The sequence below is a fragment of the Quercus suber genome, unplaced genomic scaffold (genome assembly GCF_002906115.3).
Source record: "Quercus suber isolate HL8 unplaced genomic scaffold, Cork oak 2.0 scaffold_18, whole genome shotgun sequence".
Taxonomy (NCBI): Eukaryota; Viridiplantae; Streptophyta; class Magnoliopsida; order Fagales; family Fagaceae; genus Quercus; species Quercus suber.
The window spans coordinates 896,659-921,671 of NW_027069483.1; the positions used below are offsets into that span (position 1 = coordinate 896,659).

At 35.8% G+C, this 25,013-nt stretch overlaps 2 protein-coding genes, 1 non-coding gene and 1 pseudogene across 4 annotated transcripts; 1 reads left to right on the forward strand and 3 right to left on the reverse strand.

Annotated features, from left to right (window-relative positions):
* Positions 1-5,266: 5,266 nt before the first annotated feature.
* LOC112005515 (uncharacterized) lies at positions 5,267-20,127 on the reverse strand. Of its 2 annotated transcripts, XR_010623864.1 has the most exons (15): positions 19,979-20,127; positions 18,916-19,125; positions 18,053-18,412; positions 17,411-17,582; positions 15,899-16,090; positions 15,585-15,794; positions 15,405-15,497; positions 10,860-11,074; positions 9,986-10,552; positions 9,659-9,739; positions 9,457-9,542; positions 7,925-8,797; positions 7,332-7,485; positions 6,761-7,200; positions 5,267-6,590 (listed from the first exon to the last, which is right to left on the reverse strand). XR_010623864.1 is itself a non-coding variant. In XM_065760608.1 (14 exons), the coding sequence occupies exons 1-14, from the start codon at positions 20,110-20,112 to the stop codon at positions 7,116-7,118; spliced, it is 3,432 nt and encodes a 1,143-aa protein (XP_065616680.1). In that variant the 5' UTR covers positions 20,113-20,127; the 3' UTR covers positions 6,667-7,115. The 2 variants fall into 2 exon arrangements, 1 of the variants encoding a protein (XP_065616680.1); XM_065760608.1 differs by lacking the exon at positions 5,267-6,590 and having other exon boundaries at positions 6,667-7,200.
* LOC112005517 (chlorophyll a-b binding protein of LHCII type 1-like) lies at positions 5,819-6,657 on the forward strand (annotated as a pseudogene).
* LOC136062216 (uncharacterized) lies at positions 11,567-15,041 on the reverse strand. The gene is made up of 8 exons (XM_065761026.1): positions 14,752-15,041; positions 14,348-14,652; positions 14,118-14,235; positions 13,751-13,833; positions 12,950-13,173; positions 12,717-12,849; positions 11,708-11,790; positions 11,567-11,600 (listed from the first exon to the last, which is right to left on the reverse strand). Exons 1-8 carry the CDS (start codon positions 14,870-14,872, stop codon positions 11,567-11,569), a joined length of 1,101 nt encoding a protein of 366 aa, XP_065617098.1. The 5' UTR covers positions 14,873-15,041.
* Positions 20,128-24,919: 4,792 nt separating the features above from the next.
* On the reverse strand, positions 24,920-24,992 carry TRNAF-GAA (transfer RNA phenylalanine (anticodon GAA)). The gene has a single exon. It is a non-coding gene; the product is annotated as a tRNA-Phe (tRNA).
* Positions 24,993-25,013: the final 21 nt, after the last annotated feature.

Consider the following 25,013-nt stretch of genomic DNA (forward strand, 5'->3'; position numbering starts at 1 on the left):
TGGGGTTGTTGTTTGCGCACGGTAAGGGCCTCCTTTTATAGTGCCTGCCGTGATCAGATTTTACTATTTTACCCCTTAACCACCTTTGTCTGGTCTGGGTGTATTTGCCGATCACCACTGGTCCGTCTATGTGCCACTCCCTATCTCCAGACAAGGAAAACTATTTTGTTTGTTAGTCTGCCGTGGCACCCTTTCCTACCACGGTGTGGGTGCTCTCTCTCCTTATCCCTTATGGCATGTACCTAGTGGTTCCAACTCAGCCTTACTTCTTTTGGATGGTATGTCATTCCAATAGGACGTATCCCCCAAAAGAGCTTGAGTAGAAACCCCAGAATAGGTTTTCCCCTCTCCCCACTGCCAAACCATGCCCTCTTACCTCTGACCCATGACCTCACCATGTCTCATATTGGCTGGGTACAGGCTGGTAATGTCTGGGCCTTGTGCTTTCTTCCCTTTCATGTATGTCTAAAATCTATCTGCTGCTCATGCGTTCACCGCAGTCTGGAGACTTGCCTGCACAGTTTGTCGTCTGTCTTTGACCTTTTATGTAGGTTGCTTTATGAATTTCCCGCTCCTTTCAGGAGTTGGGCTTTGTTTGATGTTTGGGCTTTGCCTTCTTTCAGTCTACTTCTTGACTGCTACCATCTTCTACCATATCACTCTGTCATTCCTACTGTGGCATTTGTTTGACCTAATCCTATTAGACCTCTTTGGGCCTGCTGTTTATTTTTTCCCCAGTGGCTTAGTATGGCCATTGGTTTTTTTTTATCACATTACTTGCGGGCTCCTGTGTCCCATTTGTTTTCTCTTGGGCATCCTTGGCCCATTTGCTTTTCTTGGGCTTCCTTGGCCATTTTCCTAACTTTGTATTCTCATGGGTTTTTACTAACTTCATTGAGCTTTCCTGGCCTAATTACCTTGTCCTCGTCCTTGGGGTTCATGGGATTGCCATTAACCCCTTACTTTCTTTACTTGCATTACTTCGGGCCTGCCGTGGCCCATTCCCACTTTTCTACATCATATACTGTCCATGGGTTTGCTATTTCTGTTTCCGGGCTCCTTTGAGCCCGTTTGCTTCTTTAAGGCCCATTTGCTTATTTTATGGACCTGTGACCCATTATTCCTGCCGCTTAAGCTTAATGGTTTTTTCTATCTGTTTACCAACTCCTTTCCTACTCGTGTTGTTGGGCTCCTTTCTCTTTTGACTTCCAAAATGACCATCAACATATATCACACATCCAAAACTTTAAGATTTGGATATCTGTAATGCGAAAATTAAATAATATTCATTTTATACCAAAATTGTGTATTAGAAACACTATTTCAGTTCACATATGAGTTTGGATATCAGACATCCAACTTTAAAGCAAAAATACAATTTTATTCATGTTATATAGAAATTGTGTCTAAAAAGCGCAACTTTAGTTTTACATCTCAATTTTGATACCAAACATCCAAACCTTAATATTTAGATTTCTTAAGGCAAAAATTCATGGAATTCATGCTATACAGAATCATGTCTTAGAAACACTATTTTAATTCTACATATTAGTTTGGAATTGATATCAAGCATCCAAAGGTTTGGATATCTCTAACACAAAAATTCAATACTATTCATTTTATGCCAAAATCATGTCTTTGAAACACTATTTCAGTCACATATGAGTTTGGATATCGTACATCCATCTTTAAGGCAAAAATACAATCTTATTCATGTTATATAGAAATCAAGTCTTGAAAACACAGTTTCAATTCTACATATAAGTTTGGATATCAGACATTCAAATCATTAAGGTTTGGATATTTATAAGGCAAAAATTCAAATAAATTCATGTTATATAGTGTTGATGATCATTTTGGAAGCTAAAAAAAGGAAAAAGGGAGCCTAGTAACACAAACCGAAAAGAAGTTGGCAAATAGATGGAAAAAAGAACCATTAAGCCCAAGCGGCAAGAATAATGGATCACAGGTCCATAAAATAAATAAATGGGTCTTGAGGAAGCAAATGGGCTCAAAGGAGCCCGAAAAGAGAGAAATAGCAAATAGCAAACTCATGGGCAGTATATGATGTAGAAAAGTGAGAATGGACCACAGTAGGCCCAAAGCAATGCAAACAAAGAGAGTAAGGGGTTGATGGCAGGCCCATAAACCCCAAAGATGAGTATGAGGTAGTTGGGCCAGGGAAGCCCAATGAAGTTAGTAAAAACTCATGGGAACACAGAGTTAGGAAAATGGCCGAGGAAGCCCAAGAAAAACAAATGGGTCAAGGATGCCCAAGAGAAAACAAAAGGGACATATGAGCCCATAAGTAAGAAAACCTATGGTCCTGCTAAGCCACTAGGGAGAGAATAAACGGCAGGCCTGAAAAGGCCCAGTAGGATCAAGTCATTACAGCATGAATGACAGAGTGATATGGCAGGACATGATGGCAATCAAGGAATAGGCTGAAAGAAATATAAAGTCCAGTATCAAATGAAGCCCAGCCCCTAAGGGGAGAGAAAAATCGTAAAATAACCCACATAAAAGGTCAAGGAATGGCGGCAGACTGTGCAAGCAAGCCTCCAAACCGCGGCAAACGCATGAGCAACAGGCAGATTTTGGACATACATGAAAGGGAGGCACGCACAAGACCCAGGCACCACCAGCCTGTACCCAGCCAATATAGGACATGGTGGGGTCATGGGTCAAAGGTAAGAGGGCATGGTTTGGCGGTGGGGAGAGGGGAAAAACCCTATTCTGCAGTTCTTGCCCAAGCTCTTTTGGGGGGTACATCCTGTTGGGATGACATACCACCCAAAAGAAGTAAGATTGAGTGGAAACCGCTAAGTGCATGTCATGAGGGATAGAGAGAGAGAGAGCACCCACATCGTGGCAGGAAAGGGTGCCACGGCAAACTAATAAATAAAACAACTCTCTTTTGTCTGGAAATGAGGAGTGACACACAGACGGACTAGTGGTGGTTGGCAAGTACACCCAGACTAGATAAAGGTGGTTAAGGGCTAAAATAGTAAAATCTGGTTATGGCAGGCACTATATAAGGAGACCCTTGTCGTGCCCAAAAGAGGCAGGTAGTAAGAATCTGGGGAAAGGAATCACAAAAATAGAAAACAAGTGTAAAAGAAAAGAAAGAAAAGATAAGAGGAAAAACTTTTTTTTTTTTTTTTTTTTTTTTTTTTTTGAGAGTTAGACCAGCAGGCATGCACCAGTAGGTTGATTTTTCCTCTCTCCCTCTCAAAATCCTGCTATCTGCCAAAAGCAAAAAGGATTCCTTCGGGCACCAACCATTCAGGTCTATTTCCCTCAAAATGATCAATTTCCACGGCAGGATTTCCCTTGGAGATTGATTGTGTTGAGAAGAAGAGTTCTTTCCTCTCTGGTTTTGTTCCTGTGGTCCAGACTTAACTTGATTTCTTTTCTCTTCTGATTAACTCATATGTTATTATCTATTCCCCTTTGTTCTCTTTGTAAAAATAATTATAATTATTGCAATTATGTTTCTTGAATAGGGATCATTTGGTCTTTTTTTATTATTATTAAATAGCTAGAGTACTTTATTTTGTCATTATTATCATATCTATCTGCCACAACCCATCTGAAACAGCTCTACCTGCCATAAGCATGTTCCTAGCAGGCATAATTTGCGCACAAGTTGGACCAAGTTGAGTTGCAGTTGGACCGGTCTCAACTCCTATACTTAGAACATTTGGGCCTAATACCGCATGAGGCAGCCCAGTCCAACATAATAAAAAAGGCCCCCACATATAGAAATCATGTCTTAGAGACATTATTTCAATTTTACATATCAGTTTGGATATCTCCAAGGCAAATATTCAATAGTATTCATGTTATACAGAAATTGTGTCTTAGAAATACTATGGGGGGAGCCGAGGTCACTGGCCATGTTGGGCCCATTTCAAGGAGCATACAAGCGAAATTGACGATCAGCTTGATCCAAGGGAGTTGAGATAGCTCGGAAGAAGATTTTTTGTGGCTGAAGAGCTAGGTAGCATGAGGATGACCCTTGGGTGCAATCCACCTAAAGAAAATAGGATGAAGGCCATGCTAAAATGGGGTGTAGAAGCTAAAGGAGGCTACAATGACCGATGTGGGCAGGGGAGAAGGGAAGCTTCCTAGGGAACCATCGATCACCTCCGCATTGAATGCATTGCAACAATTATGCCAGCCGCATTAATAGCTGAATGACATTTGAACAATGCAAAGAAAACCTGTATTTCACTCTACACATCCTCCAAAGGGAGGATGTGACAAGTATCTTGAGGAAGACCAACCACCCTCCATGTGGAGGGTCAAGATGAAAATCATATCATTATAAAAGGAGGAAGAAACCCAATGAAATTAGAGAGAGAATCACTCTTAAACTTGTAATGCCCCAAGTGTAACAAGGCTACTTGGCCATTTCGAGGAAACAAGAATACACTCCTTTTGTCTTTGATTAACCTTGTTAAGTCTAGCTTTACTACCTTGATTCATTTCTTGTTTTGATACATTAGGTAAGAAGCCAAAGTTGTGGTCTACTTATCCATCTCTACAAATTAATTGTAGTGGGCTATGACCCAAACCCAACCTCCTATTTGGTCACGGTTTTTTCCATACAAATACTATTTCAGTTATGCTAATCAGTTTGGATATCAGATATCTAAACCTATCTCTAAGGAAAAAAATTCAAATAGTATTCATTTTATATTATTATACATATCAATTTAGATATTAGACATCCAAACCTTTACGGTTGGGATATCACACATTTACCTTTAAGACATGATTTCTTAAAACACATATTATGCTAAGAATTAAGTACACTGCCCAAGATTCAAAATCATTGTAATCTTTTGAATACCCGCTGTGGCACTTTTAAAAGTTAATGGAAAATTAGGTATTTGATAACCAAATTTAGATTTCCTTTAACTGTAAAAACAAAGGAAAACAATGCAATATCTACCATGTTTGGGAAGAAAGGAATGCTAGATTACATGGGGGTGGGGGAGGAGGTAGCTGATCAAAAAAATGCCAGGATATTAGGGGAGAGTCGCTTGGTGTTAGAATAGTAAAAGACAATCCAAAACAGGATTCTTTGCAGCGTGTGGAGGAATAAAATCATTATTCGTGACTGTTGCTAATAGAGACAATTCAAATCTAAAATAGTAAAGTGCTTGATCATCCCTCTTCCCCCACCCCCCCGGCGCTTAATATTATATTTAACCCAAAACCACCATGAGAACTATGACAATCTTGTATATCCGAAGCATGAAGACAATTGACACCAGATTGGTGAACATTATTTAGAATATGTAAAGGTCTTATTCTACATTTCTCAGATGGCGAGTCATCTGAATTCACTTCTGACTGAAGGGATGTAGCGGCTTAAGAACAAGCTGCAGCACTACTTTCAGAATCACTTATTAACAACTATATTCATTTTGCAACACTGTTTAGCATATTGTAATTTTTTACAAAATGAGGTAGCCTAGATGGCAAGCCACAAAGGAAACAAGCCCAGCCCACAATAGACTTTAATTTTACTTCGTTCGCTGGGGCTATATTGATTAAATTCCATATGGTTTTGAACAAAATCCAATATGACCGTCATTGATTGGCTAGGTGAGTGAGTTGGATCCGTGAATCCAAGCCGAAACCTCAGCAACCAATCAGGCCAAGGATGATGATCCACAAGGAGAGGATCTGTGGACCTCACCAGGCGAGAAACTTCAGTATGCCACATTCATTCAAGTAAACACCCAACTTTCTTGTATCACCCACTACTACCCTCACTCCAAAGGCTTAACAATTCATGGCTACCATGGCTCTCTCATCTCCATTCACAGGCAAGGTGGTTCCTTTGAACACCAACAGAGGTATCAACTGCCCGTAGCAATGCTGGCAGAATTTCAATGAGGAAGACAGCAGGAAAGCCAGCTGCTTCCTCTGGGAGTCCATGGTATGGCCCTGATCGCATCAAATACCTTGGACCATTCTCTGGTGAGCCTCCATCTTACTTAACAGGTGAATTCCCCGGTGACTATGGATGGGACACTGCAGGGCTATCAGCAGACCCATAAACTTTCACCAAGAACCGGGAGCTTGAGGTTCTTCATTGCAGGTGGGCAATGCCTGGTGCTCTTGGATGAGTCTTCCCAGAGCTTCTAGCAAGGAATGGAGTGAAGTTTGGTGAAGCAGCATGGTTCAAAGCTGGTGCTCAAATCTTCAGTGAGGGTGGTCTTGACTACCTTGGAAATCCAAGCCTAATTCATGCTCAGAGCATTTTAGCTATATGGGCTACACAGGTTATTCTCATGGGTGCTGTTGAGGGTTACCGCATTGCTGGGGGACCTCTAGGTGAGGTCACTGGTACCCAGGTGGCAGCTTTGATCCTTTGGGGCTTGCTGATGATCCAGAGGCATTTGCTGAGCTTAAGGTGAAGGAAATTAAGAATGGCTGTCTCGCCATGTTCTCCATGTTTGGGTTTTTTGAGCAGGCCATTGTCACTGGAAAGGGGCCTTTGGAGAACCTTGCTGATCATCTTGCTGACCCAGTGAACAACAATGCCTGGGCTTATGCCACAAACTTTGTCCCTGGAAAGTGAGGAAACCAACTCATGAACAAAAATTGAATTTGCTAACTAGTGTTTTGCCTATAAGTAACAAAAGCTTGGACAAATGTAATCAATTAATCAAATTTAATTATCCAAAATTGTACAAGTTACTGTTACAGAGCTGCACAGCTCAGATTTGCACAACTTAACCTGGTATCCTAAAATTGATAACCCAATACATAATTGAGGTGGTTATTGCCTTTCCTAGGAAGTGAGGCCTTGTTGCTTCCTAGCTGAGCCGGTCACTTGCAACCAGAAAAATGGTTTCTTAAGGGGCAGGAAACTGTACTTAATCTCAGCTGCAGATCTCATACTTGCAAGTCAACCTACATGAACTTTGGTTGACCAAGATGGCTATTGAGGACCCTTCTCACAATAGGTTGTCAGACCATTGGCGAGAGTGATAAATCATTTGCAGTAACAAGGTGATGCTGAAATGATTGCAGTAATGAACCTCATGTCAAAAAATTTCCTGTAAACTGGCAAACAAAATCACGAAAAAACTTCATTCTCCCCAGTCCATTTCACAGATTCCAGAAAACTCAACAATCTGCATCCCTCTTCCAGCAACAGCAATCTGATAATTGTTTCTGGAAAAGACACGAAACCCAGTAAATGAAAAGGCAAATAACTAACCAGAATCTTTATCATAGAATGTTTGAATAATTTCCCTGAAAAGAGACTCCATGAATGTAAGATCTACTTGAGATGCTTTACTCACCTGCCACAGGCTCTAGCATCCAATGCTTCTGGCTCTGGCACACTAATGACTAAACAACCATGCTCAGTTAATTTTCCGTGTTTTTCTAAACTCCAGCATCTGACACGCTGATCAAGACCAGTAGAGAACACCCAACAGCCATCCGTCCAAACACCTTCATAAACAAAAAATCAATTTTAATGCTTTAGTAGTCAGAATTCCTCAACAAAAGACATGCCCAGAAGTTTTGAAAGGTTACTATCTCCCTTTGGTTCATAACCAATCAATCTTTTGAATTCATGCCCTAGCATTTAAATTGAACTAGAAAAAGACAATTACAAAAGCATTGATATCTCTCAACATGATTTATACTTATAAAATATTTCAGAATATTGAGTTGACATTCATTAAGTGTTCAAAAAATCAGAAGCACCAAGGAAGAAAGGAATATTCTTAGCAAGTTATGTTGATTAAAAAAAATGTTTCTTTTTTTGATAGCAAGGATATTTGAAGGAATCCAAACACAAAAAATATTCAACCACTTCAGCTCATTTTCATACAGAAAAGATCTTTACCAGTATTGAAAATTCATGCTTAAGAAATTGTTGTTTTACCTTTTACGGCAGAGCTGTGAGCTGATGCAATTTTCTCATGATACAAGAATTTGATGGCATAATTCTTGTTCTGGTTTTCTCCATAATTAACAAAAGGCCTTGTAATTTCAGGTCCACTAATTGAATTTCTGATGTCTGGTGTCACAAACTCATCATCTGTGACTGTTGCTAATAGAAACAATTCAAATCTAAGATAGTTAAGAGCTTGATCATCACCCCCACTTATTATATTGAACAAAAAACCACCCAGAGAACTTTGACAATCTTTTATATCTGAAACATGAAGACAATTAACACCAGATAGGTGAACATTATTTAGAACATGTAAAGGCCTTATTTCATATATCTCAGATGAGGAGTCATCTGTATTCAGTTCTGACTGAAGGGAAGCAGTGGCTTGAGAACAAGCTGGACCACTGCTTTCAGAATCATGGTGAACATTATTTAGAGCATGCAAAGGCCTTATTTCACATGTCTCAGATGAGGAGTCATCTGTATTCACTTCTAACTGAAGGGAGGTAGTCGCTTGAGAACAAGCTGCAGCACTACTTTCAGAATCATTTGTTAGCAATTCCGTTCTACTTGCAACATGGTTTAGCTTATTGTGATTTGTTCCGTCTCCACCTTTTGTTGTAACTAAACCACTGCCTACTCTTCTCTTAGATAGACTACTGCTTAATGATCTCCACCATCGCCCACCCTGACTTCCCCTCCCTGTGCGTGGCCGTTTCTGACAATCAATGAACTTTTCTACATGAAGAGTCGACACCCGCTGCATAAAAGCTTCAATACTCCCAGTCAAATCCCAGAAGGCAATACTACCATCAGTAGCTCCACTAATCACAATATAAACTTTTCCTTTCTGAATGCTTTCTGTGAATAAAATTTATGAGTAAAGACTCAACAACTCCAGATGGTACTGGAAGCACCAGCATGCAAAAATTTAAGACATAAATCAGAAATGTTCTCTGAAGCATGGATTAAATCTCCAATGACATTAGGAAAAGAATTTAGCATTGCAACTAAAAGCTCAACTTATTGTGAGACTGGAACACCTAGATCCTAGATCCTAGATTCTCCACATCTCCTCAACATCCACATTCAAACTTGTAACAGAAATTGTAGACAAGTACTGTAATTAACGAAGAAATTTACAACTACAACTTGAAGGTTTCCAACTATACTGGTGAAGGAAAGTTTTGCTTATTACTTTAAAGTTCTTTGTCAATGACATAATAGAAGGTTTTAGAATACACATCTACAGCCCTCTTATCTCAACAAAAGTCGTTTTTGAATTTGTTCCAAGACTCATAATTACATTAGTTGATCAAAATTGCTGATTTTTAATAAGTTCATTGTAATTGAGACAGGAAAAAGGTTAACAAAAGGAGAAAATGGTTAACTAATGAGATGAGGTGGGATTGGAGAAATCTTAAGTTTCATAATGCATTTCCATCAGTGTTTGATGGACAATATCTGCACAACTTCCATTATATTTTAGATTCAGATGCAGAATCAAATAACAGACTAACCTTCAGAAGGAAGACATATTGGGACAATGACATGCTGCAATGCCAAAACTGGTGATGATAGAGGAGCCAACAGAGCAACATCAAACCTGCAATAATGTGAAAGGGGAAAAAAAGAAAAGAAGAATGAAAAGCACATGAGGAGACATGCAAGAGAGGGCAAAAAAATCATTAGGTGATAAGACAGTGGTGACTTGATAAATACCATAAACGATAGGGCAAGATTAGACCCCTTAGTGCAAGTGTGGCATCTGAACAAGCAACAACAACAAAGCAGACAGTTAACCTGAAAAAAAGAAAAAGAAAAAGAAAATGAAAAAAAAGGGTTCATTTCATATGTTCATTGTATTATTGATCTTATAAGAGTACTTATGGGCATGCAGCTGGTATATTCCATTTTCCCATTGTACTCAGTAAAATTTCATATTAATTCAATTCAATTTACTTAAAATAAAATAAAGTAATTTTTTTTTATTAAATTCAAAATTTAAAAAAAAAAAAATCAGAAAAGATATTAGTTATTTCCTCTCACCTGGAACCAGCATATTTAACAAGAAAAGCAGTGACAGCCATGTATCTCCAATCATCTTCATATTTATCTCCAAGGCAAGGTTTTATGTCCATCTTCCCCTTCCCTTGAAAATGTGATATTGCATCAACTTTTGTACTAGAAACATTTTCTGCTGCACCAACTAATTTTTCAGCGTCTTCTGGATATTTATGAGAGCTTGAATACTTGGCTGGCATGTCGGTAGAAAGCCACTGAAATGACATTGATGAGGACACCCCTGATGAAGGCTTATTGCTACTTCCAATTTCACTATATTGCTGATCAGCAAGTGCTTCTTCCTTGTCTAACCTCCTATTTCTTAGTAGCCAAGAAGTCAAGACCCGCTTTGCACCAACTGAAATCAGTAAAAATGGATTCTCTCCATTATCCGTGTCAACGACTTGTCTGTTCCCCCCATCGGATATGGTGTTCACTTCTGATGCAAATACGTGTATCTCTGACACACAGCATATTGATCTTACTGCTGATCCACTAACATGCTCCCCAAGCAATTTTGATGCAGACCAATTCTCAACACCTGGTGTATACCTAAACAAATCATAACATAGTTAGGAGATTGCCTGGCTAAGTAAATCCACCATATCAATTCCTAAGTTTTGTAATGAGTTAATAAGAGGACTTTTATCCATTTGTTTTTTAAGGAAAAAAAAGGGAGTGAGAAAAAGGGAAGGGGGGGGGGGGGGGGGGTGGGGGGGGGGGGGTTGTTGGCGCACTTAGGTCCATTGGCATCATCAGCTAAAGTAGAGCAGAAACTTTCATATACATTGAATCCTCTTTCCTCCTTCCTCCTTGATGGTCGAGTCATTATCTAAATCTGAAATGAGCATTTCCATACCTAGTCAACCTGACGGTTCCATCTTCACAGCCAGTTGCAATCCAACTAAATCTAGAACAAAGGTTGTGCTTCCCATTAGCTCTGAGTTGCAAATTTTCAGATACAAAGCATAAGGAATGCATCTCTCTCCCATGGAATTGCACATGCAAATTCCTGGGGATTATCTTTCCCTCCCTATCAAGTATCCAATTTCTATGAATATAGATCATTTCATCCTGAAAAACAATAAACAAGAAAAATATAAAATGTAAAAAAAAAAAAAATAGTGGAAACATCTAACATTGGAATTATAGAAACTTAGTGCTGGCTTATTGTTTAACATTGACAGTCTCCAGTGAAGACTTGATACTTTAAACAAAAAATAAGCTTACTGCAGAAGTATACTATGTAAAATCATAAGAAAATCTTTTGGGAAGAGAAAATGAAGAAGATAAGAAAGGACAATAACTCGTATTCAAAATTAGCTTATTTCCAGTGGCTTAATTTGCAACCAAAAAAGAAATGGGAAAGTTGTATCTAGAAAAAATGAATCTTTAAAAAATCTGTACACACAAGATATCTGACTTAAGAAATCGAGAAGTTTCACTACCTCAACCTTTGCCAGACCTTTTGGTCTTAACTGGAGATCAAAATATACAGAGGCCAACCAGTTGCAAACGCCTTTCCAAATAGTTCCACTTGAATTGGGACAACAAAAGAAATCTGAGCTAAAGAATATTACCAATTCTTCCTTTAAAAATGCTGTAAAATTGATAGGAAATCAAGACAAAGCACCAAATTAACCCTTAAAATCAATTCAATTTGGTTTGTTTTGATTGCACCTAATCTTTTTTTTTTTTTTTCTTAACCTTTCTAAAGAAAATATCAGAAGCTGCTTTCCATCCAATCCCCACATGCGACATGTGCAATCCTCACCCGCAGTGACAATTAACTGAGACAACTCAGGTATTATAGAATCAGATTCCAGCAGTCCATATGTCATAGAAAAAGCAAGAAATCAACAAACTTCATAAATGTCAGAAATTGCATTTTAGCCCTTTGGAAAAAGAGGAAATGAGTGGCAATCATGGATGGATCAATACCCCTCCACCATGTCACAGTATGGTGATATTATCCCTGCCCAGAATAACAATAAAAAGAAGAGCATTGCAAAAATCACCCTAAAGGCAAATGCAAACTGCTTATGGTCTTAAAGCCACAAGAACCAAGACACTAAAAGGTTGCAAAAGAAATGTTTAGAAATGACAAGAGGTGTTTTTAGTTAATTACATAAAAATCTGCATAAAATCAAACCAGTATCACATTTATAATGTTATTCAATCCATCCTGTTAATGTCATAAAACGTAATACTTGAAGACAATTCTAACCAGGAAAAAAGTGTTGATCTAATAAATTAAACATATATAAAAGATAATAAGATTAAAGAACAAAAACTATGAAATAATAATAATAATAATCGATTGAGCTGTTCTCAATCACAAAAACGTTATATTGGTTTGACCTTAACCATTAAATGCAATCTATCAATCCTTTTACTACCTGTTTTCATTTGTCTGTATATCTTTAATCTAAACCACTCTGACAATAATGCTCAGAAGGACATTTTAGTCACATGCTAAACCAACCCAGCAAGATGATGAAAATAAATTCTATTACGAACTCATAATGAAAACAAATTCTTATTCATTTAACAGTTTCACATGTAAATAATTTTCATATTGAGAAAAAAAATTAAGAACACTTAAAATGAACTTTAATCCAGAACTTTAAACTAATGTCAATAAACTATTTTCTTTTGTCCTAAGTTGTTAAAAAAGAAGACGCAATAAAATGAACAAGGATTTTGTAAAGCTTACAGAATCACTAATACAGCAATCCCAAACTCTCGCATTGTGACCAAACAGCACAACACCATCAAGTTCAGGCGCAATAGAATACCCAGGCTTGTCAGAACCATGTCTTTCAGTATGAACCGCCCAAACACGAGCACTGCACAAATCAAGAAACTGGTTATTGTGTGGAATCACTCCTCCAAGACAAAGAACAAGTATTAACAATTAGAATGGTATTAATGAAGAAACTAATTCACCTACGATCATCAGAGACAGATACCAGATTGGAACCATCAGAGGACCAGGTTATGCGGAAGATTGATCCTTCATGACCAGCAAGTTTATCCATATGAACAGCTTCAAACTGCTGATAATGAAATAGGACATGGTTGGAAAATGGATGGCTCTGATCAATATGGTCCTCCACAGGAATCGTCGAAGATGGAGCATTATACTTAGGAACCACCTTCCAAACAAGAATCTGAAAGAATCATTTTTGTTTCAAAGGGTTAGGAATAACATAAAGACCAAGGTCAAAAGCCTCTTTTAAAAACTATAAGGATTACGGTAATTAGAAGATAAGTACGATAGTCTTTAGTAGATGATAAATCAGCTCCACTAACAGCATAGGACTAAAATTTTATAATCAGGGAAAGGACTAGTTCCCTTTCCTTTTATCCTTCCTGCAGGAGGAATTCAATCACTGGAGACTCTGTAGACATGCTAGGAGTGACCATAGAATAAGACTTATCAAAAGAGAAAAAAGTGACCATACAATAAGAAAATTAACAATGATAGTATTAGAAAAATTACAATGCTCAATATAAAGATGTTCTTTTATTACTACATTACAAAGTATGTTAATTTCTGAATTGAACTTAGACTATTTTTATGTCCATGTGTGCGTGTGGGTGAGTTTATTGATGGAATCAAAACCTCAGAGTTGGGTGAGATTGATTAAGGTTAAAACTATGAAACCATATACATATATACATAGAAATCCAGAATCCAAAAGTAACTAAACTGAAAGAAATTCATCATAAGAAGAGATCAGCCACCTCATTAAAAATAGTACCAGATGCAATACGGAGAGCTTCGATATTGTCACCCCATAGCCTCATGGAATAAAGGAGGCACCTCTCTACAGTTCAATGAAAAATTAAGCAAGAAGAGTGGAATCAAAAATAAATAAAATAAAATATTGAAAAAAAGAAAAAGCAGTTTTGTGCAATTATTTTTGGCTAATTTATGAGGCACCCAGTCCAATATATAATTCACTAATGCAACAAAATATGAAATATGGAATTCCAATAACTAAGTTTATGCGAATCCATCACTTTGAACACAATTGTAAAAGCCCCCAGCATGGGCAACATTTCAATCGGTGAACCAAATAGAATGAACATCAATCCTACTAAAACTAACCTGGAGACTGAACTTCAAGAATCACAATAGAATTCAAGATATCCCACACATGGACAGAGTTGTCACTACACCCTATTGCAAGACAATGGCTCCCCTCATTGTAAGAACTCACAAAGCCCTACAAACTCAAACCAAAGAGCAAAAGCCAACACAGTAAGAACCAAATATTAATTCCAAAATTAGCCAATCAACATAGTCTACCCAAAAAAAAAAAATTCAAATTTTTATACCTTCATAAAACAAACATCCAAAACCCAATTGCCAAACTTGGGCAACAAATGCAATAGGTTCAAATTCACAGAAACCCCGGACTGATTTTGAGTACCCAGAAACAATTCAATGACAAGGCTAAAGAGTTTGACTCTCCTTTCACCAAAGACAGCAAGTTGAAAGCCAAGCTTAGAGGAAACAGTTCCTTCCGTACAATCAATGAATAAACAAGTAATGCCATGCACGCGAATCCCATCGAATACGTGAAAGGACCTTAACATCTTTCCCGATTCTAAATCGTAAAGCATGAGTTGTGAACCCGAACCTGTTATATATGAAATAAAGTTCAAATTTTGAAACAAAAAGCGAAAAAAAGTTATGATCTTGAAGATGAAGAATTGAGTTATGGAATGAGAGAGAGTACCAGCGAGGAGAAAAGGGAGAGAAGAGAGGTGGGTTGGGAAGTGGAGGAAACAGAGGGCTGAGATTTCTCCAAGGTACTGACTGCATTGTAAACTCCATTGGGTTCGAGTCTCTTCAGCCATTGATGTACTTATTACTGAGATAACTTATTAGCTCAGCTCAGCTAAAGCCTAAGCAAACAAACAAACAGTAAACTGTGGCTGTGGCTGTTGTTTGTTGCTCTGGTTTTGAAGCTTTGATGAGAGTTAAGGAGGCTCTGCAAGCTCGGTTTTTTATTTTTGGGGGTTCAGAGACAGANTTTTTTTCTTAACCTTTCTAAAGAAACCTTTGGACTCACCTCTAGCCAATTGCACCCAATCTTTCACTCTTCAAGATTTGGATACAGGCCTAGAAAATTTTTACCCATGTGGCTCTTACACAGTTCATATTCAATCTGATTGGAATCCTAATTATTTTGGCAACATCTATGCTAATGGTCCAGGAGAATAAATTTTGAATGTATATATATAGGACCACTGGTCAGCATTGTCTGCCTGCATTGCTTCTCTAACTGTGAAGTGTAGGTGTAACATGTCAAGCAGAAGACTCAGTTACCTATGATTTTTTTTATAAAAATAAAAAAATAAAAATCACCAAAGAAGCGTTTGGGCAAACCTTGACATATGCAAAGCAGTTCTTCATCTCTGGTACATCACCAAGATAATAAGAATGAGGACGCCGCCATCCACCACATGGTATTTGCACAACCTACACCATTATGCCCTCTTAGGCACTAAATAGAATAACTTAAGCAACATTTGTATTACTTTGGTGGTGGGGGAAGAGAGAAAGTACCTTTGTCTCAGTTATCATGTTCCATATTATAAAATCTACTGATGCAAAACCAGCTGCATAGTGATCACTTGCCAAATCATCATTAGAGTCATTATCTTCAGATACAGATTGAATCAAACTCAATTCTTTCACTTGTTTCATCCCTATAAATTCCAAGTGTTTCCGATCTCTGTCATATTCCAAATAGCATATGCACCCATCTCCTCCAGTCTAAACAAAAAACAAAATAGCACAAGAAAAAAAAAGCAAATCAATTCCCCAAATACACACAGAATTTTGTTTTGCATACTTGAAAGCTTGATTATTGGCCATACCGAACATATTTCAATCTGATTGGAGCTTAATCTAGCAAATGAAACACTGGACACACTTGATATCCCATGTACTCCCTTAAAATAATTTACTGGGGATATCTTCTCTTCTGAGGCAACCGATGTATTCAGCAATAGGCTTTTTAACAATGGGAATAGCACCAAATTACCACGTAAGTCCCCACACACCAGAACCTGCAAAATTGAACTCCAATGTGAATCAAGACAATGGATTAGATATAATATCAAAGTGCAGAATTTTCTTTTAACTTGAGAAGTTCGTATAACTACATCCGGAAAAATCTAAAGGGGGGGAAAAACTCTTTTCTCAGTATATTTCAGAAACAAAAATTTATTCTGCTTTTATCAAATTAATCTGTTAGATGGGTATGTGTGCATGCACATGTATTTGGGTGTGCGTGTGTATGTGAGAGAGAGAGAGAGAGAGAGTAGAATAAATAAATAAATAAATATATATATATATATATATTTATAGGTGAGAGTAGAATATTTGTATGACACTATTATAACATTAAAACTTGGGAGTATGTACTCAGGCTTTGTTAGGTGTATGCACTCAATCCTTTCCTTGGAGAAGTATTTGGAAGCAAAAGGTTCCTTCCAAAGTTGCGTTTTTTGTTTGGACTGCAGCTTTGGGAACCATTTTGACTATTGATAATTTACATAAGAAGAAGTTTTTGATTCTAGATTGGTGTTATAAGTGCAAAAGTAATGCAGAATCAGTAGATCATCTTTTACTACATTGTCCTATTGTTTTTGAGTTGTGGTCTGTGGTGTTCACCTTGTTTGGTATCTACTGGGCAATGCCAAAGACTGGTTGAGCTCCTTGCATGTTGGCAAGGAAACTTCGGTCATCATTGTAATGGTGTTATCTGGATGGCTGTCCCTCATTATTTGATGTGGTGCATTTGGCGAGAGAGAAACAACCGCTGTTTTGAAGATTTTGAAAGGAGTATAGCCGATTTAAAACTATTCTTTTTTAAAACTCTATTGGATTGGATGTCTATCATAGGAAGTCATTCTATTTTTTCGGTCTATGATTTGATGAATGCTTGTAATTTATGTACTTGATTGTTTTGGTCCATTGTGGTATACTTCCTGTATACTTGGGTGACTCCTTTTTAAGACTATGAATAAAATTTTCTTTACTTATCAAAAAAAAAAAAAAAATTAAAACTTGGATAAAGCAGGAGCTGCAGGACAGGAAGAACAAGGAGAAATGAAACGACAACCAGACCAACAAAAGAGTGGCTACAATGTGTTAACATGATATACCAATTTAAGCTGACATAAGTTATTCCAGATATGATCAATCACATTGGAAAATATTTAATCTTGGCAAAAAGTTGATACTCCAGTTTGAACAGGATATCAACTGAGTAGAACCACCCCCAAGGAAAAGAGTAAAAACTCATTTTAGAGCCATAGGCCCATAGAACAAATACCCTGATCCAAACAACATTATAAAGAATATAAAATATGGAAAACACATACCTCTTCCTCAAAAGATGCATCCAAACACAATATTCTTATTCCAAAACATGATGCAAATTCCCCAATTAGAGACAGATTATAATGCCCAGCAGAGCTGTGAGAAACTGATGGTGAAGGATTGTATAACCCCCACAGCTTCAACGTTCCTTTAGGATCAGTGGTGAAGATGTACCTAAAATGTAGAACCACAGATTGATGCTCTTTCAATACATCGTACTTTTAATCAAGAAAGCAAGATGACAAAGAGACCTATTAATTAATAACAGTATAAGCACAGTGCTATGCATAGAGCAATGTTGTGTGAGATATGTCATTTGATAGAGCAATATGAAAAGCTACACTTACCCAGGATAAAAGAGAACTCGGTCACCATTCAGATAACCCAACTATTTATTTTATGATGTTCTTTCTTTTCAACATTAGCGGAAGATTTAAAAATAAGGAACAACAAAGCAAACAATAACTAAACTACACACTCACTCTTTAACCAACAACCATGTCTGAATTTATTATGTTTACGGGGATGAACATATAAAACAACAGGTTCCAGATTTCATCGTCTTGTGTATATCCATGCACAGGTCAGGCAAGGAAAATCTAACAGATAGATTAGACACCATTACTATAGAAGGAATTCATTACCTATATCCCAATGACTTGCACCAATAAGTTCCTAAGAGCTGTCTCTGCATTCCAGCTCGCCAGCTAAATGTGAGGCTCACTTTAGGAGCAGAAACATCACTAAGAACTTTGACAATTGTCATGTATCCTTTACCATCTCCCACAGCAAGCCAATCCTCAACACCACCAGAAAGCTCAGATGATTTTAGGGATAAAACATCCATACATACAATAGGAACCTTGTTACTGACTAGGACAAGTTCAGTCCATTTTACATCCCTGGTTTTGGATAATTTAGCATGGTAAAGATAACCCTGATTGGTGGCAACATAAAGGGAATCTTCACATGCGAAATGTAAACAACGAACATATTCACTTTTGCTGCAACAAGGGACCAACAATGTCAGTACATTAGACAGTAACAAGAATGACAAATATCAAATACCAGTAACAAAAAAGCAAGAAGATTAAATACTCTAAGGCTGTTGGGTGTCTGAAGCTTATGAACCACCATTGTTGGGTTCCACAATGAGATGCCCCAACAAACCATCCAGATGAATGTTTATCATCATTGTTGTTATGATACACCACATTTTCTTAAAAGAAAATGAACACCAGATGGCTAGGGCCAACAAATTAGTGCAACCCCTCTCCCGAGGTGTGTGGGGGATGCAGGACAAAAGTATTATCATTATTATTATTATTTTGATAAGTAAAGAAACAGGAAAAAAGTATTATTATGGAGAACTAAATCACATTTCCAATTAATTAAACAAGGTTACTTCAAGGCCAAGACTATATGCTTCCTCGTCTACATTAAGGATCCTTAGAGTTTTAAGAATAGTAAGACATCCTAAGTAACTACTGATATTAAGAAGTGCTACCTGTCCATTAGTCCATTATGCTCTGATGAAGTAGGGATACGAGCAGTGAATATCTCTGTTCTGTCAGTAAACTCTTTTACCTCAGCATGTCCATCCGAGCCCTTAGACCAAAAACCATGCAGCTGATGCACTTTAATTGCAGAATCAAATCCAGCAGTAATGAGAAGCGAAGAGTTCACATCATACAAACAACGCCAAATGCCCCTTCCTCTGTACATTAACCCAAGAGAGGTACACATGTTTATTATTACATTTTATTTAAAAAAAGCAAGAATTTTTTTTTATTATTACAACACAACACAAATATAACATATATTAATTAGATATAGATTTTCTAATGACCTTGGGTCAATTTGCACCTGCTAGTGTCCTCAAAATGGACGTGGTTCAACCCCCCACACCCAACTTAATGTAGCAAATATGTGTGTGTGTGTGTGTGTGTGTGTGTATTTTGTATGAGAATTACATAATAGAGTGAAGAAAGTAGGGGTACTAACTGTCATAAACTCATGCCAGCCTAAAATTTTAAGGAGAGAATCACAATATCAGTGTTGGTTCTTAGGTGTCACTCCTTTCCTAAAAAGTCACTTTACAAGTTAATGCTTGACCCACTTGATGCACTTTTTATTATCATTACCCCTTTGAAACAGAATGGTGCAACGCTTTTTTGGGAACTTCAAACATGTGTTTGCCCTTATTCAGTTTAAAGTTAAATATTAACATTCTACTAGGAAAAATGAATTTTAGGTGGAATAACCAATCATGAAGTATAAGCTAGAGCTTGAGGTCCACTATAAGGTTTAAATCAAGCTTGTCAACAAATAGCAAGTCCATAAGATCCTAGAACAATTACAAATAGATAATTCTTAAGGGGATCATTTTACTTTTTACATCTAGCACCTGGATCATCAGTTATAATACCAAACAAGTTACAGTTCTAAGTACTTATATAAAAAATAAAAATAAAAACGTTACAGATTTAAAGTCACAGAACATGTAATTTTAAGGAATTAACAATCCTCAATGCTCAGGAAAAAAAAAAAAGAAACACAGAGCAACTTACATATGCTCCTTGATCATCAGAAGCTGCTTTCCATCCAATCCCCACATGCGACATGTGCAATCCTCACCCGCAGTGACAATTAACTGAGACAACTCAGGTATTATAGAATCAGATTCCAGCAGTCCATATGTCATAGAAAAAGCAAGAAATCAACAAACTTCATAAATGTCAGAAATTGCATTTTAGCCCTTTGGAAAAAGAGGAAATGAGTGGCAATCATGGATGGATCAATACCCCTCCACCATGTCACAGTATGGTGATATTATCCCTGCCCAGAATAACAATAAAAAGAAGAGCATTGCAAAAATCACCCTAAAGGCAAATGCAAACTGCTTATGGTCTTAAAGCCACAAGAACCAAGACACTAAAAGGTTGCAAAAGAAATGTTTAGAAATGACAAGAGGTGTTTTTAGTTAATTACATAAAAATCTGCATAAAATCAAACCAGTATCACATTTATAATGTTATTCAATCCATCCTGTTAATGTCATAAAACGTAATACTTGAAGACAATTCTAACCAGGAAAAAAGTGTTGATCTAATAAATTAAACATATATAAAAGATAATAAGATTAAAGAACAAAAACTATGAAATATAATAATAATAATCGATTGAGCTGTTCTCAATCACAAAAACGTTATATTGGTTTGACCTTAACCATTAAATGCAATCTATCAATCCTTTTACTACCTGTTTTCATTTGTCTGTATATCTTTAATCTAAACCACTCTGACAATAATGCTCAGAAGGACATTTTAGTCACATGCTAAACCAACCCAGCAAGATGATGAAAATAAATTCTATTACGAACTCATAATGAAAACAAATTCTTATTCATTTAACAGTTTCACATGTAAATAATTTTCATATTGAGAAAAAAAATTAAGAACACTTAAAATGAACTTTAATCCAGAACTTTAAACTAATGTCAATAAACTATTTTCTTTTGTCCTAAGTTGTTAAAAAAGAAGACGCAATAAAATGAACAAGGATTTTGTAAAAGGAGAGGAGGGTTTAATGAATAATTGGTTTTTTTTTTTTTTTTTTTTTTTGAAATAATGAATAGTGGGCTAATTCTAGATTGGGCCTTCAAGAAATAGAAGCTCTAATAGTTGTTGTAGGGCCACAATTTGTAGCTCAAGCCATATGTTATATAGGCTAAATGAATTCAGTATAATAAATTTGTAGAAAGTGGATGAAAAAGCTGGGCCTTTTGTGAATTGGACAACGGCTAATCTATATATATAATAATAGGTGAAGTAGAGAGAAACTCAAATTAGAATTTCTAATTTGAGTTCTAATTTTGTGTCATGTGTCTATAATCTAAAATTGAAATTGAATTTTACATCATCTGATTAACTATATGTGGGCTCGTTCTCATTAAAACCGCTTCTATGTATCGGGTCAACTGAGTTACTGTACTAATTAAGTTTTTTCTTGATTTTGCAGTCAAACGTGAAAACCAAAGAAATTAATATCGGTGATAAGAACTTGGTTTAGGTATATTGCATAATTTCCAAAAAGATAGCAAAGCCAGAGTTTGCATCTTTGTTATAAATTGCTTACAAAGTTTGCATCTTTACATTTGCACTGAGTTTCGGATTAAATTGCTTTCTTCTTGGTTCTGACACTGAGTTTTGTTTATTATTCACTTACAAAGTTTGCATCTTTACATTTATTATAAATTGCTAATATGTATTAGATGCACATTATGCCTAAAATTCACTATCCTTATATTTGGCTTTTTGTTCAGGTTTGACACCTATAACAATGAAGAAAGCACTGATGTGGACTGATGGATGATATTTTTTGCAGGCTGCAAAGGAACTTAGTGATCAATGGAATCTCACGCAAATTGGAGAGGACCTGGCTATAGATGTTTGGATGGCAGATGTGAGTCACTATGTTTTTAAAATTTTCAGTGAAGGTAAAAGTTATGAACAATGTAAATTTTTCGAAGAGAAATTTATTATTCTATATTTACGCATGTTTGGTCGCCTTCTTGGAGTGGATCACTCCACCCTGTCTTTCTACTGGAATTTTTTAATCAGTTTGTTACAATTTAATTCGAAATTTTATTTGAATTTTCCTATTGTTGTTATTATCATATATTATCATTCAAATTGTTCAATTAAAATCTGAAATTAGAATCCAATTTTACTATACACGTGTACAATCTAATTATTTTTATTTTTGCTGTCATGTGCAGAAACCAATGAAATGAAATTAATAACACATTAAACACTCATGTTTTAGGAATTGGTGGTACCAATCTAAATCTATTGGACATGTTTCGTGATAATACAACTATGAAAGATGTATAAAAACACACACAAACCCATCTCTCTATAAAAAGATATTGGAGAGAATTTCTTTTATCAGCCGTGAAACTTTAGAGGTTTTTTTTTCACACAAATGTCCATCATGTTACAAAATGACTCATCATAAAACTACAAAATGAGTACAACTCTGAGAGTTTTTTTTTTTTTTTTTAATTTAAAATTTTTTAAGTTACAAAAATTTCAATCACCAATAGAGATTGAAGATTCAAAAGCGTGAATGGATCCTTTGGATAAACATTGTCACCAAGATTCATCTTTCTGTGTAAAATATATATACTACTAAGTTTTGTTAATGGAATTTTCTGGTTAATAATATGAATTTAGACTTAACTGAACTTTTTAAACATGAATAAACTCATGATTAATAATATATCTATTCTCGTGCGGTAACACGGAGCTACATACTAGTAGAGATTTAAAAGATGAACAAACAAGAAACACACGTGAAACCTCACGAAATGATTGTCCGAAGAGATGGATTATGAATTAAACTGATAGAACTAAATGTTAATACAGTTCTTAGTGCTACAGTAATTTCTTTTCTTTTTTTTCTCTAATCTCCCTCTCATGGGACATCTTTTTTCTTATGTAGTTTCTTTCAGTCTATCTTGATCCTACACTTGTTAATCATCTAGGCCTTCACTTGAGTGCATGTCCCATCAAACATCTTTTTTGATTTTTGGTGACTTGTGATAACTGAGACTACATTGTTCAGGGGTCTTCTCCACATAAATGCGACTAGGTAAGTTGCTGCAGTGTATTTAATGCGGTGGTAGCAGCTTTTCCTTTAGATATTTATGAGTTCTTATCACCTTTGTACGTGCCTGGATCTCATCCTTATCGTCGAAACTTCTTGGAAGGTCACCCAAATCGCTCAAATACAGACTTGATCAATATTCATCGTATCCGAGAAGGAGATCCTCCTCGGATTATATTCCTCCATTCTTTCCTCATGCAATTCTATACTTTAGGGGCCCTCCTAATCATTTAATCCTCATTGGACATATCCATATCCTCAGATAAGACCCAAGGCCCAATATACGAATTTGGGCCCTTACTCCCACAGTTGTTCATATATATTTTTTAAGAGATTAAATTCTGTATGGATGTAAAACATGTTATATCCGTTCAATTCTAATATGTCACATCATCTTATCATATATTTAAAAATAAGCACAATTATACATAATTAATTATAATACCCATATATAAATCCAACAAAATTAGGAATTTATTGAGATGTTATTTGGTGTGGTAGGATGTATTGAATTTTAAGTAAAATGCTAATATGATAATCACTTATTAGAGAGTGTAAAATATGAATTTTACACTCCATCTTTATCAAATTCAGACTTTATATATATATATATATATAGGTGTTCATACTTTATATTATTGGTATGGGCCTGGAGATAAACAAAATAGGAAAAATACTTTCTTTGTTTTTTTTATAGAAAGGAAATACACTTCCAATTCTATATTTTAGTAAAGGAAAAAGTTTGGTTTTTCAAATATGTTTGAAGTTATCTTACTCTAATATATTATATGGCAATTGAAGAAACAATTTATGTGTAATTTGGTTACATAACTTTTTTTAATGAATTGTTTAAATAATACATATTAGATAATCTTATAATTTTGCAACGTAACAAGTTTGAAAAGATAAATCTAAACATATTTAGAGTCAAATTTTGTCCTATAGAAAATAGTTTCAAATTAAATTCTAGAGTTTATGAATGGTAAACTTTAAAAATTGTAGTAATTAAAACTTTAATTAAAACTAGAGAAATAAAAAGATTTAAGTGCTAACAGTCTTGAACTTCAAGGCTTAATTTGAAACCATGTCGGATATTTATATGGAAAAAGTTTGGCAACAAATTTGGTTGTAGTTTAAGGTTACAACTCCACTTAATATCTTTTTATTGAATGTAAATTTTGACAAATCTGCTATTGGGTTACACTTTTTTCTTATATCCTTCATGCTTGCAAAATTTCTAGAAGATCAAAGATTAAGGTATGTCATCAATCAAATGTTTAAATTTTAAGTTTTTGTAATCTAAAATTATACATAAAAAATAAGTTTAGATCGAATAGAAAATTATATTCAATTGACATGAAATTTGACACGTGTATTAAGAACGTAAATAATATGTAATTCAACGGTTAGATTTTAAAATTTGTAACCATGTTAATTTTTTTTTTTTAGTGGAGTTGTAGCCTTTAGTTACAAACCGAGTTTGTAACAAAACTTCGTACTGTTTATATTTATATATAAAAAGTTTAAAATGTAATTTACCAAATGAAATAAAAGAGACAATACTGAATTATAAAAAAAAATAAAAAATAAAAGCTACTTGTGAACTACCATTTGAGTTCAACTTGGTAAGATGTTTGCTTAGACTCATGTATAAAGTAAATAAAACTATCAAGATTGAAAATTGAGTAGTTAACAAACCAAGTTTAAATTTTGAGAGAGAGAGAGAGAGGCCTAGCTTTCTTAATAAAAAAAAAAAAATTAAATAAACTTAAGAAAGCTTTACAAAGTCCTAAAATTTGGTATGAAAAAGAGGTTTGGTGTAAAAACTAATAAAATAAAAATGCGGTGAGCGTGGATCGAACACGCGACCTTCAGATCTTCAGTCTGACGCTCTCCCAACTGAGCTATCCCCGCTTCACGAAAGATACATTCTTA

Excerpts from the sequence above, each read along its gene's own strand:
- LOC136062216 (XM_065761026.1), bottom strand. The coding sequence starts at position 14,872 with ATGGCTGAAGAGACTCGAACCCAATGGAGTTTACAATGCAGTCAGTAC. Across the intron at positions 14,653-14,751 it reads TCTCCCTTTTCTCCTCGCTG|GTTCGGGTTCACAACTCATG; the intron begins GTACTCTCTCTC and ends CATATATAACAG. Across the intron at positions 13,174-13,750 it reads CTGGTACTATTTTTAATGAG|ATTCTTGTTTGGAAGGTGGT; the intron begins GTGGCTGATCTC and ends TGATTCTTTCAG.
- LOC112005515 (XM_065760608.1), bottom strand. The coding sequence starts at position 20,112 with ATGACATATGGACTGCTGGAATCTGATTCTATAATACCTGAGTTGTCT. Across the intron at positions 16,091-17,410 it reads ATGCATCTTTTGAGGAAGAG|GTTCTGGTGTGTGGGGACTT; the intron begins GTATGTGTTTTC and ends TCAATTTTGCAG. Across the intron at positions 15,498-15,584 it reads ACATGATAACTGAGACAAAG|GTTGTGCAAATACCATGTGG; the intron begins GTACTTTCTCTC and ends ATAATGGTGTAG.